Below are 19,009 nucleotides of genomic sequence, written 5' to 3'. Positions count from 1 at the left end.
GTTTAGTCACTGAGTTGTGTCTGTATAGGTCTCTTTTGAGACCCTATAGAACTATAGCCTGCCAGACTCCACCGTCCAGGGAATTCCCCAGGCAAGAATACTGGAATGGGTTTTCATTTCCTTCTCCAGTATATCTTCCTAACCCAGGGGTTGAACCTGTGTCTCCTGCATTGCAGGCAAATTCTTTACCACTCCATCACCTGGGAAGCTGGTTCATTTGTCACTCTAGGTGTTCCTCTGACTGTTTCCCAGGGCTCCTATGAGGTTCTATAGCTAGTTTATAGCTAGTTTCTTTAATTTTCCTTATGCTTCCAGGGTAAAATCCAGCAGCTCTTAGCTCACTCTTTAGCTAACTTTAATTTCCATGTTAAATTTTAGTTGGCTTCACAACGTTCCATTGTAGCAATGCTTGATGATTTTCCTCACTCTTCCAGGTATATTATAATTTAACTTGTTTACAGGTCTTCCTTTTATGAATAATGTTGAGCAAGATAACAAATTATATAAAATATCATTTACGTCATGGCAATTTTAAAGGTTCTCTAACTAGCCTACTCATTAGAAAAGACCCTGATGTTGGGAAATATTGAAGGCAGGAGGAGAACAGGATGACAAAGGAAGAGATGGTTGAATGGCATCAATGACTCAATGGACATGAGTTTGAGCAAGCTCCGGGAGATGGTGAAGGACAGGGAAGCCTGACGTGCTACAGTCCATGAGGTCGGAGAGTCAGACATGACTGAGCAACTGAACAACAAAACTAGCTAAAAGATTTGAACAGAGAGTCTGTTAACATATTGTACACAGTAAAAACCATTAATAACTAACTTCTAATAAGATCTTTGCCAGAATGTCTGATTTTCACATCATTTTCAGGATTTCACCCCCATCTATAAGCAAAATAATTTTGCTGGTAGGGTATATAAAAAGGCAAATTTATATTCATTTGATGTTTTCATTCTTTATTAAGTGTTAGCATTTTGAGAAGTCCTTATTAGTCATTACTTTAAATTCTGTGATTGCGTGTATAAGTACGTATGTGTATGCACTATAATATAGATAATTGTTTCAATTGATGTTTGCTCAAGTTGGGCTTCATAATTAGAAAATTTTAAAAATTGGTACATGTAGTTTCTAGTCTAACATATGGTCAATAATTATTCAGCAAATCCCATGAAATAATTTACAATAATGTAAGTGGATCCAGAATTTAAAATTTACTTATTAAAAAAATAAAGTAAAGATGGTATGGGGAGGGAGGTGAGAGGGGGGTTCAGGATTGGGAACTCATGTACACCCATGGCGGATTCATGTTGATGTATGGCAAAACCAGTACAGTATTGTAAAGTAAAATAAAGTAAAATAAAAAAAATAAAAATTAAAAAATAAAGTAAAAATTTCCAAGAAATTAATTATTTATATCATTGTATAACAGGAATATTATTCTGATAAAAAAGCAAACAAGTTAACACCCTTTGTTTATTTCTTACTCCATGGGTATTGGTTTAATCATGCTCCTCCTACAATGTACCTGCTAACATTGGACAGTGCTGTTGGGGTGTTACCTTCCTATTATTTATAACCTGTGAAGGCAGAAGAAGAAAATCAGAGTCTGCTTACTCAGAAGAACAACAGGCAATGGATCCCAAATACCAGAGGGTGAAGCTTAATGATGGCCACTTCATTCCTATCCTGGGCTTTGGAACCTATGCACCTGAGGAGGTAAGAGTAGCGGTTGTGGGTTGACATAAATTGTAGTGGATGTGACATGAGTGCAAGGGACTTGGGTTGTCAAGCACTGAGCTCCTGTGTGACTCTGGGAGGATCATGTGGTTCCACTAACCAGGCTAGAGCCATGCCCTGTGAAAGGGGAGAGAGCATCCAGTCTCCACTCTGCATCAGGGTCTGAGGCTGTGCTCACCTGCAGATTACTCTGGGTTCCCCTCCAGCTTCCATCTCTTTCCCAGCTTGGGGGGAGAGGTAAGACTCAGCTGTCAAGAACACTGACTGTCGGCTGCTTTGCTTTAAGGGTGATTGTAATGGCTAGGTTTCTCTGTATATTTCATTAATTCCAGAACCATTTCCTCCTTCCAAAAAGACATGACCGAGAGAAGCATTTGAGGTAAAAATTCCTAAAGATGAGGTGACTGAAAACTAATGGGAGCGAATTGCTTTTCTACTGTGGAATACCTAGTAGGTCACAGGAAAGAAACACTTCAACTGTGTTTTGCCCTATACTTCTGTTTCTGAGTGGGAACTTCTAATGGAAAGTTCAGTGCCATTTGAGGAGACAAGCTATAGTCTTACAGGAAAAGGTTTCAATTCTTGGCTTTTGTAATATATTTTTATCTAACTATGGTCTTCAGTGCTTGAGCATAAGAGGGACAAAGAGGATAATTTACTAGACTGGAATCCAGGAATTTTGCTACTCATCTTGTCTTTACAGTATGGTATGTATTGAATAGTTGTATGACAAGGTTCTGGTCCTTAAACTTTGAATATCAACTTATTTTATGTATGAAACAGAAGGAAATATTCAGAAAAATTTGAAGACAGAAGAAAGGACTTTGTGGTGCAAACTGGGATGAGGAGAGGGACGGGTTCAGTTATTACTGAAGCTCACTAATTCATTCCTCAGCACATCCCTGAATGCCCCTGCATTTAAGGAAAGGCAGAACTAGACCCAACAGATGGAAGTTAGACAAGCACCTCCTTTAAAAAGAAAAGATTACAAGTCACATAAAAAGAAGCAAAATATTCAGGCTTATAAAAGAAATTATCCATAATTTGCAACAACATGGATGAACTTGGATAACATTAAGCTGAGTAAAATAAGTCAGACATAAAGAACAAACACTGCACGATCTCTCTATGAGTAGGATCTATAAAAAAAGTTGAACTCATAGAAGCAGAGAGTAAAATCACAGTGACCAGGAGCTGGGGATAAAGTTGGGGAAAATGGAAAGATGTTGGTCAAATGGTAAAGGCCTTCAGTTGTAAGATGTATAAGTCTGGAGACCTGATGTACAGCAGAGTGGCTACTGTTAATAATAATGGGTTATATTCTTGAGATTTGCCAGGAGAGTAGACCTTAAAGGTCTCACAAACACCTATAAAAGTTAACTATGTGAGGTGATGGAACTGTTAGCTAGCTTGTTTGTGATATCATTACCCAGGGAAAGAAAGCAAAAGTGGTAGTCCATCAGTTGTGTCCAACTCTTTGCGAACCCAAGGACTGTAACCTGCTAGGCTCCCCTCTCCATGGGATTTTCCAGATATGAATACTGGAGTGGGTTGCCATTCCCTTCTCTAAGGGATGTTCCTGACCCAGAGATCAAACCCACATCTCCTTCATTGCAGGCGGATTCTTTACCATCTGAGCCACCAGGATAGGCATTAAAAAATCACTTAGTACACTTTGAATAGGTATAGTTTTTATTTTGTGGAGAAGGAAATGGCACCCCACTCTGGTACTCTTGCCTGGAAAATCCCATGGGCAGAGGAGCCTGGTAGGCTGCAGTCCACGACTGAGCAACTTCACTTTCACTTTTCACTTTCATGCATTGGAGAAGGAAATGGCAACCCATTCCAGTGTTCTTGCCTGGAGAATCCCAGGGACGGGGCAGCCTGGTGGGCTGTTGTCTATGGGGTCGCACAGAGTCGGACACGATTGAAATGACTTAGCAGCAGTTTTTATTTTGTGTATTCTGCATGACTACATTGGTAGGTAGAGCACTCTTAGAAGATTTCACCTTGTTTCTTGGTGCTTTGTATCATGAAACTTTACCCTCGTTGACTTTGCATAAAATATCTCACTGTATAAATCATATCCATGGCTCAGATGGTAAAGAATCGCTTCCAACTCAGGAGACACAGGTTTGATACCTGGAGAAGGGGATCTTCCTTTCTTGCCTGGAGAATTCCATGGACAGAGGAGCCTAGCGGACTATAGTCCATGAAGTCGCAAAGAATCGGACAAAACTGAACAACTAACACGTTCACTTTTTTCACTTTTATGAGTTCCTCTAGCACATCACTGAGCCTGGAGGTGGCCTTTGGGGTCCTCTGATGCCTTTGATCAACCACTGATCACCTGGGATTGAAGACTTCCTGGGTGTTCATTTAATAACTTTACAGGAAATTTCAGGTAACTTATCATGGCTTCAACACCACACATGCAGAACTAACCAAAGGCACAAAGAAACATTAAAGCTTTTGTTTGTTTATTTTTCTTGAGAAAAATCAAAGCTTGTGCGTCAGCAGTTTATTTATCGTGTGAATATTCAACTACCACATTTGTTGCTTATGTAGGTTCCTAAGAGTGAAGCTCTAGAGGTCACCCAATTGGCTATAGAGGTTGGGTTCCGCCATATTGACTGCGCTCATCTGTACCAAAATGAAGTGCAAGTTGGACAAGCCATTCAGAGCAAGATTGCTGATGGCACTGTGAAGAGAGAAGACATATTCTACACTTCAAAGGTGTTGTTTGTGTTGTGTGTGCACATGTATGCAAGTCATTGTGTACAGGTGATAATTATGTAGCCAGATCAATAGCTGTTTGTTGAATACTGCTTATTGGTACAACTTTTTTCACACATATTTGTGTATTAAATCTGGTATCCAAAAAGAAAGTGAGAGTGATGATGGCTTTCTCATCATTGGTTCAAATTTTAATTTTAAGTTAAAGTTAATTTGTTTTTCTGAGCCTAGACCAGAGTAGTGTGATTTAGTATGGGCTAATGAATCAGACAGAAATAATTAGATCATAGCTTTCCTTATCATCTAGGGAACTTTCTAAATTTTCTTCAAATTCTAAATCTCAGTTCTTACTTCCATCTAAGAGGTGGAAATAGGAGGAGCTGTTTTTTATTACATAAGATCTAACCAAATGTCTTAAATTATGTTCTGTACATAATAATATGTTCAAAACACTTCCTACAGTTACGTAAACAAAAAGGTTCTAATTTCTCCTAAGAGGATTGATTCTTTGATAGAATTAGATTGACTTTGTGAACTGCTTTTAAACTTTATTAAACATAATTCAGATGATGGGTATATTAGTTATCTGATAATACTTTTTATTTCTTGGATCATTTTCTTCCATTGTGAATGACGTACTAATGATAAATTCAATCAAATAACAAAGTTTACATGGGTTGGTTAGATAAAAAATGGAACTGAAAAAGAAATAGGGTGGTTTTCCTCTGTGATCATCCATTTCTAATCAGGAAAAATCTCTGATTTTTAGATGAAAGCATAAAAACAAAATTATCTACAATGTTAATTTCACGCAGCTTCCTTTCTTTAATCTCTGCAGCTTTGGTCCACTTTCCTTCAACCAGAGTTGGTCCGACCAGCCTTGGAAAAGTCACTGAAAAATGTTCAACTGGACTATATCGATCTCTACATTATTCATTTTCCACTGGCTCTGAAGGTTGGCAATTTGTATGATTACAACAATTTTATTTCTTGTGTCAGAATGTCTATCAACCTGCATGGATGATTGACTTCAGATTTTTCATAGTAGGATATACTCTTCACTAGAGTAGAATTCCCAAATAATCATTTATGATTATCTTTTTACTGAGGGTTTTTTTTAAAATTTTTAATTTCTTTGTCATTCCTCCCAGAGAAAAAAGCTCAACAATCTAATGTTCTCTGCTCAAAAACTTGAGGGAATAGAAATAGGTGAGTTTTGCACCCAGTACTGAGTATGACTCTTGAGTCCCTTGGGGATTTTAAGAACACAGAGTTTGGTGTAGCCATGGTGAGCATGACATTGCCTTACACTTGAACAAGATGAGTTTATCTCATCTTTCACCCTTTCAAGTTGAGCAGATTTGATGGTGCTCTCTCTAGGTGAGTCTAAACCTTTATTGGGACTTAGGAGACCTTGCCTACACTGTTGCCTGTCATCATGATGAGGTCTGTGGACTGCACTTTGCCGTTAAGAACTGTATTACTTTGAACTGTTTTTTTTTTAATTATTTACTTATTTTAATTGGAGGTTAATTACTTTACAATATTGTGATTGTTTTGCCATACATAAACATGAATAGGCCATAGGTATATATGTGTCCCTCCCATCCTGAAGCCCATCCCACTGCTCTCCCAAACCTATCCCTCTAGATTGTCCCAGAGTTCTAGGTTGATTTTAAGTTGCAGAAATAAACTCAAGCCAAGCCATCCTATGGAGAAGAGTTTATTGGTTTATGTAGATGGCAAGGCCCAGCTATGGAAGATTTAAGGATTTGCAGTACTCTTCAGAAGTGTCTCCTTTTCCCCCCTACTACTTAACTTTCCATTACTCTTGGTTGGCTTTATTTTTATATCAACATTTTCCATCAGTGGTAAATTAACCTTGATTAGTTCAAGGCTCATGGTCATGAACATTTGAGAACATGTCTGGATCTTTCACATCCCATATCAACCTAAGGAGAGTCTTGTTGGTTCATGTGTCTGTCCTAGGGCATCAGATGATCAGAGAGAAAAGAAACTGTATCACATCTAAGTCAAGATTGTAATTTTTATTCTGAAAATAAAGCCATGTAACATTGCCAATCTTTACATCAGTCACAATGAGTCCCCTTTAGGACCTAGAAAGTTCTAGTTATTAAAACATATGGTAAGTGTAAGAGATCTGGAATGTTGTAAACCTATCTTATGGACGTTAATGTTCTGGTCCTAGATGTGCCTGGCAGGCTGACTAAATGGAGAAATTATTTTATGACATCTCTAAAATGACTGCTTCTATTCCAGCCAGGAGAGGAACTTTTTCCAAAAGATGAAAATGGAAAAATGATATATGACTCAGTAGATCTCTGTCGCACGTGGGAGGTGAGTGCTGGGAGGAGAAAACCAGGGGAGGAGTCAGGAGACGGGGAACCACCTTCATTTCTTCCACCTGTGAGAATGGGCTGTGGACTGTCAGACTCAGCAGTTCATGAATCTAAGGACTGGGATGCTGGGCTTGTGGGGAGGAAACCATTGCTGAAATGTTCACGGAAGAGGACAGAATCTGGGACAGTGAAGCCAGGCATCTATTTCCTTCCTTGTGATATGTCTTCTCCAGGGTTTTTGAAGGAGGAGATGGTTAATTCTTCTTGTGTCATGACCTTCTTCTCCTTTCTTCTTTCTTAAAATCAATGTCAATTCTTGACATGAGACACTTTTTACAGATTTTTCCAGCATTTATTCTTGATCTATCACTCATTTCGAATGACTGCTCACCACCCTTCTCTCCCCAGGCCCTGGAGACATGTAAGGATGCGGGGCTGGCCAAGTCCATCGGGGTGTCCAATTTCAACCACAAGCAGCTGGAGAAGATCCTAAACAAGCCGGGGCTCAAGTACAAGCCAGTCTGCAACCAGGTGAGGCTCCTCTCCCTCCTGCTCTTCAGAACCTCCTTCTTGCACTTGAGCCTGATGTTTGTCTGCCCTCCCCTCCTGTTCATCTGACCTTTGTGGCCAGATGATTCTAGAGATCAGAGCCCCTGTCTGCATGGTGTAAATAGAACCAAAAAAAGGTATCTCTGTCTGAAAAAGTCTGGGTGGAAAATCTGGGGATGACTCCCTGCTAAATTGTGGTGAGGACTGAGGGAAGGTAATGGAGGTGAAGGGAGTTAGGCTAGTCCCCCAGAACTCAGAGGAAGGAGGTATTTCCCTGAGCTGAAAGGATCTCCAGAAATCAGATGGTAAAAGTGCCTCAGAGGGAACTATGTACTGGAAGAAAGACCATTAAAACATGGAATAGGAAGTAAATAGAGATTAATCAGCTGAAACAAGTGTTAAGAGTTTGTGTGGGGTTGGGATACCCAAAGCCTTAGTCTTGGTGTCTCTGTGTTTATAGGGTCTTCAACAGGAAGCATAGTACAAAAAAATTTACTGGAGGCTATGAAAATCATTCAGGTTATAGAGTGAAATCAACATCTTACAGCGATACTAACAGTAGATGAAATAGTCAAGAATTAGAGCACACCCTGTGATTTACTCAGTCTTAATCTTTTTCTCCCATGGATGTCTATCATAAAATTAACTGTTAAATACATTTTTCTTTGTTTGATTCTGTACTCTTATATTTTTTTAATTTTTTACTTCATTGCTGTAAGAAAAGTTAAAATGATTCATTTAAAAACATTTTAAGTATATAACACTGCACAATACAATGTACTTTAAGTTCATTGTATGGTATTATATAATACAATAACTTTAAGCATAGGGACGATGCTGTACAGTAAGTCTCTAGAATTTATTCACCTTGTATAATTGAGACTTTGTACCTATGAATAGGAAATATTGATTTCTCCCTTCTCTCCCCCACCCTATGGTAACCATCACATTACTCTTTAATTCTGTGAGTTTGACCAATTTAGGTATTAACATCGATCTTTCTGCAACTGCTGTATTTCATATAACATAATGTCCACAAGCTCCCCTGGTGGCACAGTGTAAAGAATCTTCCTGCCAATGCAGAGACTCTGGTTCAATCCCTGGGTTGGTAAGATGCCCTGGAGAAGGAAATGGCAACCCACTCCAATATTCTTGCCTGGGAAGACCATTGGGCCACTAAAGAATCAAACATGACTTAATGAGTAAACAACAACAACAATGTCTGTAAGGTACAATCTGAAGTCAAGGAGTAAGAGTCTTCTACAGAAAATGTAGATTGTAAAATTCAGGATAAATATATATATCAGTTCAGTTCAGTTCAGTCGCTCAGTCATGTCCTACTCTTAGTGACCCCATGAATCACAGCACGCCAGGCCTCCCTGTCCATCACCAACTCCCAGAGTTCACTCAAACTCATGTCCGTCGAGTTGGTGATGCCATCCAGCCATCTCATCCTCTGTCATCCCCTTCTCCTCCTGTCCCCAATCCTTCCCAGCATCCGGGTCTTTTCCAGTGAGTCAACTCTTCGCAAGAGGTGGCCGAAGGATTGGAGTTTTTAGCATCAGTCCTTCCAATGAACACCCAAGACTGATCTCCTTTAGGATGGACTGGTTGGACCTCCTTGCAGTCCAAGGGACTCTCAAGAGTCTTCTCCAACACCACAGTTCAAAAGCATCAATTCTTCGGTGCTCAGCTTTGTTCACAGTCCAATTCTCATATCCACACATGACCAATGGAAAAAACCATAGCCTTGACTAGACGGACCTTTGTTGGCAAAGTAATGTCTCTGCTGTCTAGAGACATTTTAATGTCTAGCACATTTTAATATGCTGTCTAGATTGGTCATAACTTTCCTTCCAAGGAGTAAGCATCTTTTAATTTCATGGCTGCAATCACCATCTGCAGTGATTTTTGGAGCCCCCAAAAATAAAGCCTGATACTGTTTCCACTGTTTCCCCTTCTATTTCCCATGAAGTGATGGGACCAGATGCCATGATCTTAGTTTTCTGAATGTTGAGCTTTAAGCCAACTTTTTCACTCTCTTCTTTCACTTTCACCAAGAGGCTTTTTAGTTCCTCTTCACTTTCTGCCATGAGGGTGGTGTCATCTGCATATCTGAGGCTATTGCTACTTCTCCCAACAATCTTGATTCCAGCTTGTGCTTCTTCCAGCCCAGTGTTTCTCATGATGTACTCTGTGTATAAGTTAAATAAGCAGGGTGACAATATTCAGCCTTGATGTACTCCTTTTCCTATTTGGAACCATACTGTTGTTCCATGTCCAGTTCTATCTGTTGTTTCCTGACCTGCACACAGGTTTCTCAAGAGGTAGGTCAGGTGGTCTGGTATTCCCAACTCTTTCAGAATCTTCCACAGTTTATTGTGATCCACACAGTCAAAGGTTTTGGCATAGTCAATAAAGCAGAAATAGATGTTTTTCTGAAACTTTCTTGCTTTTTTGATGATCCAGCAGATATTGGCAATTTGATCTCTAGTTCCTCTGCCTTTTCTAAAACCAGCTTAGACATCTGGAAGTTCATGTTTCACGTACTGCTAAAGCCTGGGTTGGAGAATTTTGAACATTACTTTACTAGCGTGAGAGATGAGTGCAATTGTGTGGTAGTTTGAGCATTCTTTGGCATTGCTTTTCTTTGGGATTGAAATGAAAACTGACCTTTTCCAGTCCTGTGGCCACTGCTGAGTTTTCCACATTTGCTGGCATATTGAGTGCAGCACTTTCACAGCATCATCTTTTAGGATTTGAAATAGCTCCACTGGAATTCCATCACCTCCACTAGCTTTGTTCATAGTGATGCTTTCTAAGGCCCACTTGACTTCACATTCCAGGATGTCTAGCTCTAGGTGAGTGATCACACCATCGTGATTATCTGGGTCAGAAGCTCTTTTTTTGTACAGTTCTTCTGTGTATTCTTGCCACCTCTTCTTAATATCTTCTGCTTCTGTTAGGTCCATACCATTTCTGTCCTTTATCGAGCCCATCTTTGCATGAAATGTTCCCTTGGTATCTCTAATTTTCTTGAAGTGATCTCTAGTCTTTCCCATTCTGTTGTTTTCTTCTATTTCTTTGCACTGATCACTGAGGAAGGCTTTTTTATCTCTCCTTGCTATTCTTTGGAACTCTGCATTCAGATGTTTATATCTTTCCTTTTCTCCTTTGCTTTTCACTTTTCTTTTCACAGCTATTTGTAAGGCCTCCTCAGACAACCATTTTGCTTTTTCACATTTCTTTTCCATGGGAATGGTCTTGATCTCTGTCTCCTGTACAATGTCACGAACCTCTCTCTATAGTTCATCAGGCACTCTGTCTGTCAGATCTAGTCCCTTAAATCTATTTCTCACTTCCACTGTATAATCATAAGGGATTTGATTTAGGTCATACCTGAATCGTCTTGTCTAACTCAGTGAAACTAAGCCATGTTGTGTGGGGCCACCCAGGATGGGCGGGTCATGGTGGAGAGGTCCAACAAAATGTGGTCCACTGGAGAAGGGAATGGCAAACTACTTCAGTATTCTTGCCTTGAGAACAGTATGAAAAGGCAAAATGATGGGATACTGAAAGAGGAAGTCCCCGGATTGGTAGGTGCCAATATGCTACTGGACATCAGTGGAGAAATAACTGCAGAAAGAATGAAGGGATGGAGCCAAAGCAAAAATGATACCTAATTGTGGATGTGACTGGTGATAGAAGCAAGGTCCCTGGAGAAAGGATAGGCTACCCACTCCAATATTCTTGGGCTTCCCTGGTGGCTCAGATGGTAAAGAATCTGCCTGCAATGCAGGAGACCTGGGTTTGATCCCTGGGTTAGAAAGATCCCCTGGAGGAGGGCATGGCAACCCACTCCAGTATTCTTGTCTGGAGAATCCCCATGGACAGGGAATCCTGGCAAGTTACAGTCCATGGGGTCACAAGGGGTTGGACATGACTGCACAACTAAGCGCAGCACAGCATATATGTATAATCAATATTCTAATTTAAAAAGGCTTCAAAACTATTGTGATTTTAGCATTAATTTTGCCTCCAAGTTTTCATTGTGAAAATTTCCAGATATTAGACAAGTAAAGGGTACGGTCAAGGACACCCATATTTTTCCTCTTGTATGCAAAATGTTTCACATTTTGCCACATTGGCAGATGTGTGTGTGTGTGTGTGCGTGTATATACATATGTATGTATGTATATCTACATGTGTAATATTAGGTTGAACTGATCTCATTGTGGCTCACATGTCACTGTGAGTCATGTATCTCAAGCTCTTTTAATCTGTCATGGTCACTCAATTATAATTTTTAACCATGCTATCCAAACAGTTTTTCAACAAATACAATAGATTTATCAGACTGTCATCTTGTATTGTTAATTTGTTTCTCAATTCCTGTAAATTAACAGATAGACCTGAACCCCTTACTCATGCTCATAAATTTATATATTTTGGGGATATGTCCTTTGCATGCTGTGCCCCTCACATGGCACCCAGCAGGAAGCACGTGATGACCAGCTATCCCACTGTGATGATGGTATTTTTGTTCTCCTAGTAAAGCTACTGGTAGCTAGATTTTTAATTTGGAAATGTGTATTTCCCATGTTGAAATTGCCTAGTTGTCTACTGGATAATAATTGTCATCAGAGGAATTTCAATTTCCCTCAAGTTTTCGTATAATGGTTGAGAATCCATCAATGATGTTCACCTGAATTAATTATTTCATTGGGACAGTTTTCAATATTTTCAATGTAAGCACTTTTTAATCTTCTTACCTGACATTTTATTATAAAAATAAAATTCCCTCATTAAGTCAGGATAAAATACACCTATTCCTATAAGACAGAAGGCAATGGCACCCCACTCCAGTACTCTTGCCTGGAATATCCCATGGACAGTGGAGCCTGGTGGGCTGCCGTCTATGGGGTCGCGTAGAGTCAGACATGACTGAAGTGACTTAGCAGCAGCAGCATTCCTATAAGACAAATCAAAAACGTCCCTTCTTCCCTTTAATTGTCAGTTTCTGAGAAAGGAATTTTCATAATAATCATCCATAGAGGGAAACGTTTTTGCTCTTTCTCTCTCCCTCTCAGGGATTTTTGTTGACTCTGTGTGCTACATTTGCTCTCACTCATGATTCCCTTTGGTGTTAAAATCTACTCAGATGTTACCAATGGGAACCCATCAATCTGGTTCTTTTGTCTTGCAGACATTTATTCATGTATCTTGGAGCAAATTCTTGCTTTTGGCAAGAATTGATATCCAAGACTCAAAGAGTTGTTTTCTTGTCCCAGGTCTGGAATTAGGTATGTCCCCTGGTAATGTATTTAGTAACTGAGTTCTGGTCCCTAGGGTTGCTTGTTCTTAGGAATGTTATTACTTTTTCTGTTTTTGAGAATAGAAATATAATATGTATTTCTTTAAAAAATTACTTGATATTGATATTTCCAGCTCCAATTTAGTGTTCCACAGTTTATTTTTTCTTTAGATGTCTTAAACTTTTTGCCTTTCTCTGTCACATTGATATCACCTTCCTGTATAACCTGACACTCTTCTATGTTGACATTCTACAGGTAGAATGTCACCCTTATCTCAATCAGAACAAACTGTTGGAGTTCTGCAAGTCACATGATATTGTTCTTGTTGCCTATGGTGCTCTGGGATCCCAACGATTGAAGAATTGGTAATGAACGCTAATGAAGACAACAGAGAGTTTACCTAAAATTCAATTTTTCATGGAATATGTTTTGTTATGTTGTACTCAGTGCTCTCAACTGGCAGGGGGTAGAGAGGGGAAATGGAAGAGCCTTCTCTTTTGTCTTCTTATCACCCAGCCAATTATTTTTTACATTATATGTGTCTTGTTGTAGATTAATCAATAACAAGTGACTGCATTAAAATCTGTATATAATCCTCCAGTTGAGATCTAAGACATAAGCTTAAGTCATGATTTACTTACTTAGTAACAAATGAACACATTGCTAGTAAAAGACTCTCTGAGCTTCCCTTACCTTATGCCGAAAGTCAGGATAATAAACCTCCCAGGTCAATGATGATCAAAAAAAAAAAAAAAAGACAATTTGTTGACAATCATTTGTCAATGGCAATCATTTTTGTAAACATCTGTATAAGTACTGCACAGTGTAAATAGTGATGAAAAGAATAGTTACTATGAGACTACTCAATTTTTATCAATACTGAAAAAGTTAAACTAGAAAGTATCCCAGTCTTTTCCTTCTCCTTTTATGCTCTTGTACTTACTTTGGGGCTATGATTGGAGAGGAAAAACAACCCCTGAAATGTATAAGAGCAAAACCACAGCTGTGGAAGCATTGATCTCAATTCAGCATACACCCAGGTGACCAGGAGAGCTTTGTAAACACATATTGGGAGGTGACAGAGTTGAGTTTCTGATTCAGTTTGTCTTCAACTAAGCCATGGGATTTGTATTTCTAATAAGACTCCAGGTGAAACCGATGCTGCCAGTTCCTGGACCACACTTTGATAAGCACTGATCTAGAGTGGACCTACTTGGTCTGTTTGAGGAGCCTCTTAGAAATTGAGTACTCACTCTCAGCTCCTCAGGATTTCTGAATTTCCTTCCAGGGTGAACCCGAACTACCCTATTCTTTTGGAGGACCCGGTTCTTTGTGCCATTGCCAAAAAGCACAAGCAGACCCCAGCTCTGGTTGCCCTTCGCTACCAGATACAACGTGGGGTTGTGGTTCTGGCCAAGAGTTACAACAGGAAGCGGATCAAAGAGAACATGCAGGTGATGAGGGGCTGTAGGCAGAGGGCTTCTAAGGAATATCCTTCATAAGGGTCATTTTTGTCCAGCTCTCAGATTATTTTTGAGTCAAAATGAGTTACCTGTTTTTTCCTGTGCATGAATGCCTTGTGTGTATTTCCAGTGGTTTTCTCCTCCTGATGTGGCAACAGGAGAGGTGACATGGCTGGAGAGGGTTAAGGTTGGACAGAAAATAGAGATTTTAGATCCAGCATTATGTCTGCAACTTATTCTGTCACCTTGTGCAAATGACATCTTATTTTCTTTGTTTTCAATTGACAAAATTGCATTATGTGATTTTCTTAAACTGTTTTGGCTGCTCTAACAAAATACCACAGATTGAGTGGCTTAGAAAAAAATTGAAATTTATTTCTCACAGTTCTAAAGCTGAAAGACTGGAGCCAGGGTGCCAGAGTGATCAGGTGAGGGCTCTCCTCCAGGTCACAGGCTTCTCCTTGTATCTTAACATGGTGGAGGGGGCAACAGAGCTCTCTCAGGTCTCTTATATGAATATGATACTGTTCAAGTCGCATTCACAAAAGCTCCACTGTCATGATCTAATCACCCCTCAGAAGCTCCCTTTCTAGCACCATCACAGTGAGGGTAAGGTTAACAACATATGAACTTGGGGACACATGAGTGAGAGCAGCCATCCTGAACTAATTCATCCGGGTTTTATTTTACATTTCTCTGAATATCAATGTAGTTTCACTTTCATGCATTTCAGTTTCTGCCTTTGTGATGTTCCTATTTATGACTGTGTACATTTTCATTAGATTGTATGTCTTTTTATTTTTATATTATACCATTAGTCTACCTGTACAGGAAATCGCCCCCATTTAGGGGTTTAAGGCAGAGATCGTTTATGCGTCTCTTGATTCTGTGGTTTCACAATCAACCTGCACTCAGCTAAGCTGTTGTCTTCTTGGCTGAGCTCTTTTGGGCATTTGCAGTTCAGTGCAGAGCTGCTCTGCACTTTTGCTTTAGCAGGTGGATGAGGCTATTGTAAGAGGAGACTGCATGCTTCTCTGTATATATTTTCATATATATTTGGCTAGACTGTTGTCAACCTACTTGGTCTTTATCTCATCACAGCGCTATTAGCCCCAGTCAGTGAATGGGGAAAAATCCTCTTCCTGTCTGGGCTCAGATCTGACTCACCACTTCAGGGAAATATCACTGTTCAGTGGAAGTTACAGGTCAAACTAAGTCAGTGAAAGTGAAGCCGCTCAGTCGTGTCCGACTCTTTGCAACCCCATGGGCTGTAGCCTACCAGGCTCCTCTGTCCATGGGATTTTCCAGGCAATAGTCCTGGAGTGGATTGCCATTTCCTTCTCCAGGGGATCTTCCCAACCCAGGGATCGAACCCGGGTCTCCCACATTGTAGACAGATGCTTTACCGTCTGAGCCACCAGGGAAATTCAAGTCAAGGGTCAGGGAAATGTTCCCTAATAAACTGGTTTTTTGTTTCCACTCAAATCTCGATCTGTAATACACTTAAACTGATTTTTGACTATGACATGAAAAGTTATATACATAGTTAAACAGAAATCTATGTGTCAGTATTTTCCCACAGATTTTCACTGTCAACTCTGTCATGTATCAAATGTCCGTAAGTACATTTCAGGCCTCTCTCTGTTCTATTTAACTATTTACTTCTCTGTACTACTTTATTATAGTGGAAAATAATCTTGTTTTAAATAACATTCTTTTTTTCCCTTCAAGTATGTCTTCACTGCTCTTGACTAGCTGTTCTTTTATATGAAATTTAGTATCAATCTACCAACTTCCACAAAAGAATAACTGTTTAAGACTTTGGTTCACATTGCATTTCTCACTTTGGAGAAAATTGATTTCTATACAAAATTGACATTTCCATTTTGTGACTATGATATGCATTTTTAATTATTTATGTATTCTTTAATATTTTAAATGCATTTCATAACTTTCTCACAGAGACATGTACATAATCAATGTTTTAGATTTATTCATAGGTAATGAATAAGTTTGCTATCAGATTCTTGATTAGGTTTTTACAGGGGGATCCTCTTTTTCATACTTGCTTAAGAACTATGCTGTGTCATATTTTAGGGGATGTTAAGAAGGAAGAAAATAGTCTAGTGTTTGGTCAAGTGCACGTATTTTGTCCAGGTTGTCCAACAGTGCCTTTGTTTGCAAAAAAGTTGATTTTTGTTTGCTTGTCTTCTGTCAAAAGAAATTCACGTGGAAAGATAGTGGATTGATGCCTTGCAACCTGTGTGTGTGTCTGTCTGAGAACTGGAGTAGAAAAGTAGAGGTTGTAGAAAGAAGTGAGAATTCTGCAGAGGGTCCCAGGTTGTTCACCTGGAAGCTGAAGACAGACACGGCTTCTCTGTCCCCTCTTCTTGTCTCCATCCAGCTGGAAAGCCCTCCAGTCCCCGGGGGAGGCCACCTTCTTAGGGGAGAAGTCAATGTGATTCTTCCTTTATTCCAGGTTCTCAACTTTGAATTGACTCCGGAAGACATGAAAGCAATTGATGGCCTCAACAGTAACATACGATATTATGATTTAGTCTTGTAAGTGACTTGTGTGTATTTCACACATACACTGTTTTTTGTAGCAGGCAGGTCAGTAGGGGAACTAAGCTTTTTAAAAGCTTAATTCTCAGAAGACAGTCCTGGTTTCCAGAGTAGCTGTAAACCTGGGGCTTCATGCAGACCTCAGACCAAAGGTTTCCTCCAGGGCTCCATCTCTGACCAACAGAAATGTGACTAGGGCCCAGGACAGCCCATAAATAAAATCCCCTGATTTGACATGGTGGTGAATTCACTACTTTGTGCCCCTAATCCCTGTGACTGATGTATCTCCTCTCAGGGTCCAGGAATCCAGTAGACACAAAGGGAACAGTGCCTGCAGCCCACTATTCTTTTAGGGAGCTGTGAACATATTTTATCTTTAAACTTTTTATAAAATTGGGAGGAAATGATTAATAATGACTATTAATAATGAATCCAGCTTGGACTACATTTGTGTTTATCCTAACACAATTGTAAAATATATTGTTGATATTTTTTATGGAGGAAAGTCTCATGAAAAGCAAAATGCATCAGTACTGAGAGGTCACATGGCCCAGCCTCCACTCCCTTCCCTAAGTGTCTGGTGAATTTTCTCCCTAATGGGCCTTTCTTTACCAAGACACCATCCGTTTCTTTCAAATAGATCTCTTCTTTGACCTTTTCCCCCTATTAAAAATCCCATGTCCTCATCCTTATAATCTCACAAAACTGAATTACAAGGCAATCATGAGCTTAACTGACCCTCCAGTGAGTGATGGCCATGTCCTTAGCAGGACACACCCAGGTAAGATCGTCTGGGTCTCTCTGGTTTCTTGAGTAAAGACTCACTCCAGTGTTGCCTTTGTTCAAGGATCATCCCCTAGGAAACTCTTAACTCCTTGACTTTGACTTAGTCACTAACAGGAAATTCCAGCTGCCCAATTACTGCAGGAGGATGTCAGGATTGAAGAGAAAGAAGGGTAATCAAACAGAGAGATATTAGAATAGAGTTTAGAGAGAAGGTAATACAAATTATTAGTAAAAGGAAGATTTAGTTTTAAATTAAAGATGTCAAAACTTTGTCTCCTGTTTGTAAAGCTATATCATGATTCTGAAAAAGGATATTACAAATGAAAACAAAAAGATGGAAATTTACTTTTCTGTACTCAAAAACTTTTCAGTGTACTTCTCTGTTCACCTTCATCAGGCTGTCAGTGCCTGGCCTTACTCATGTTTGTGGGTTTAAGTCAACGGCATAACTCTTGGCATATGGAATCACTCAGAATGTACTCTTTAATGAAATAAATTGAAAGGAATGAATTTAGGAAGAAAAGTAAAAACATAGGGAAAAAAGGAAAGCAGCAGTAATACTAATTATTAATTAACCACTGTTTTAATCCTTTGTAAATTAAGAAAATAGTCATCTCACTTTATCAGTGTTGTTGCTTATGTGTCTGTGACGTCTCAAGAGATCAGAAGTTTCTTAATGGAATGCCTTCTATTTTGGGGGGTGCTCAGTACTTACTTGTTGAATGGATGTGTTGAAAAGATTTGCACAATTGTTACTGAGATCATCATCATCACCACCCAGGACCAAATGTTCCACCTAGGGCTGAAATGACCTGAATGTTCCAGCTGTAGTTCTCAGACCGTCTTATAAACTGTAATTCCAATCAAGGTAAATATCACTGTGATGTTTATATTGCTTGTGACTGTGGGAATTACACACGCAGGCACTGTTCACCCATGGACCGGGTGCCTGGGGTAGAAGATGGGGTGTGATTGTAGACTGAGATGTTTAGGCTATCCTGGTTACATACACAGAGAAGCACTCTCCTTGGCCATGTGATACAGAATTAATAAATTAACATCCCTCCTTCTCTTTCAGCCTTGCTGATCACCCTGACTATCCATTTTCCGAAGAGTACTGATTGTGAGCAATCCATCATGGTTCTATCAGAATTTACTGATTTTCGGGGTGTGGAGAGAGTTGTTATGATTGGTGGAGCTAATTAAAAACTGTGTCTCTAGTTTAAGCCTTCTTGCTTTTTGTGTATGTGAAATAATAAAGACTTCAAAGTGAGGATACTTGGGAGGGGATTAAAAGGCAGAGTTGGAGACTTCTCTGGTGGTCCAATGGTTAAGAATCCATGCTTCCACCGCAGGGGGCATAGGTTTGATCCCTGGTTGGGTAACTAGATTCCCCAAGCTGAGTTGTGCAACAAAAAAAGAAAAAAAAATACCACTATATATAGAGTAACTCTTCCTGCAAAAAATTTGAAAAGTAGCAGAAGAGTAGTGG

General features: G+C 39.5%; 1 protein-coding gene across 3 annotated transcripts; it reads left to right on the top strand.

The window, feature by feature from the left end:
• Window positions 1–1,557: 1,557 nt before the first annotated feature.
• Window positions 1,558–18,743, top strand: LOC120869471 (dihydrodiol dehydrogenase 3-like). Of its 3 annotated transcripts, XM_040248818.1 has the most exons (9): window positions 1,560–1,722; window positions 4,312–4,479; window positions 5,318–5,434; window positions 6,760–6,837; window positions 7,248–7,370; window positions 12,959–13,068; window positions 13,992–14,157; window positions 16,646–16,728; window positions 18,596–18,743. In XM_040248818.1, the coding sequence occupies exons 1-9, from the start codon at window positions 1,639–1,641 to the stop codon at window positions 18,636–18,638; spliced, it is 972 nt and encodes a 323-aa protein (XP_040104752.1). In that variant the 5' UTR covers window positions 1,560–1,638; the 3' UTR covers window positions 18,639–18,743. The 3 variants fall into 3 exon arrangements, 2 of the variants coding, with proteins under 2 accessions (XP_040104753.1, XP_040104752.1); XR_005722544.1 differs by lacking the exon at window positions 12,959–13,068 and having other exon boundaries at window positions 1,558–1,722; XM_040248819.1 differs by lacking the exons at window positions 12,959–13,068; window positions 13,992–14,157 and having other exon boundaries at window positions 1,558–1,722.
• The last annotated feature ends 266 nt before the right edge of the window (window positions 18,744–19,009 follow it).

Source organism: Oryx dammah, unplaced genomic scaffold, assembly GCF_014754425.2.
Source record: "Oryx dammah isolate SB20612 unplaced genomic scaffold, SCBI_Odam_1.1 HiC_scaffold_10, whole genome shotgun sequence".
NCBI classification, from domain to species: domain Eukaryota; kingdom Metazoa; phylum Chordata; class Mammalia; order Artiodactyla; family Bovidae; genus Oryx; species Oryx dammah.
The sequence above is the reverse complement of the archived record's forward strand: the minus strand, read 5'-3'. Positions and strand labels throughout refer to the sequence as shown.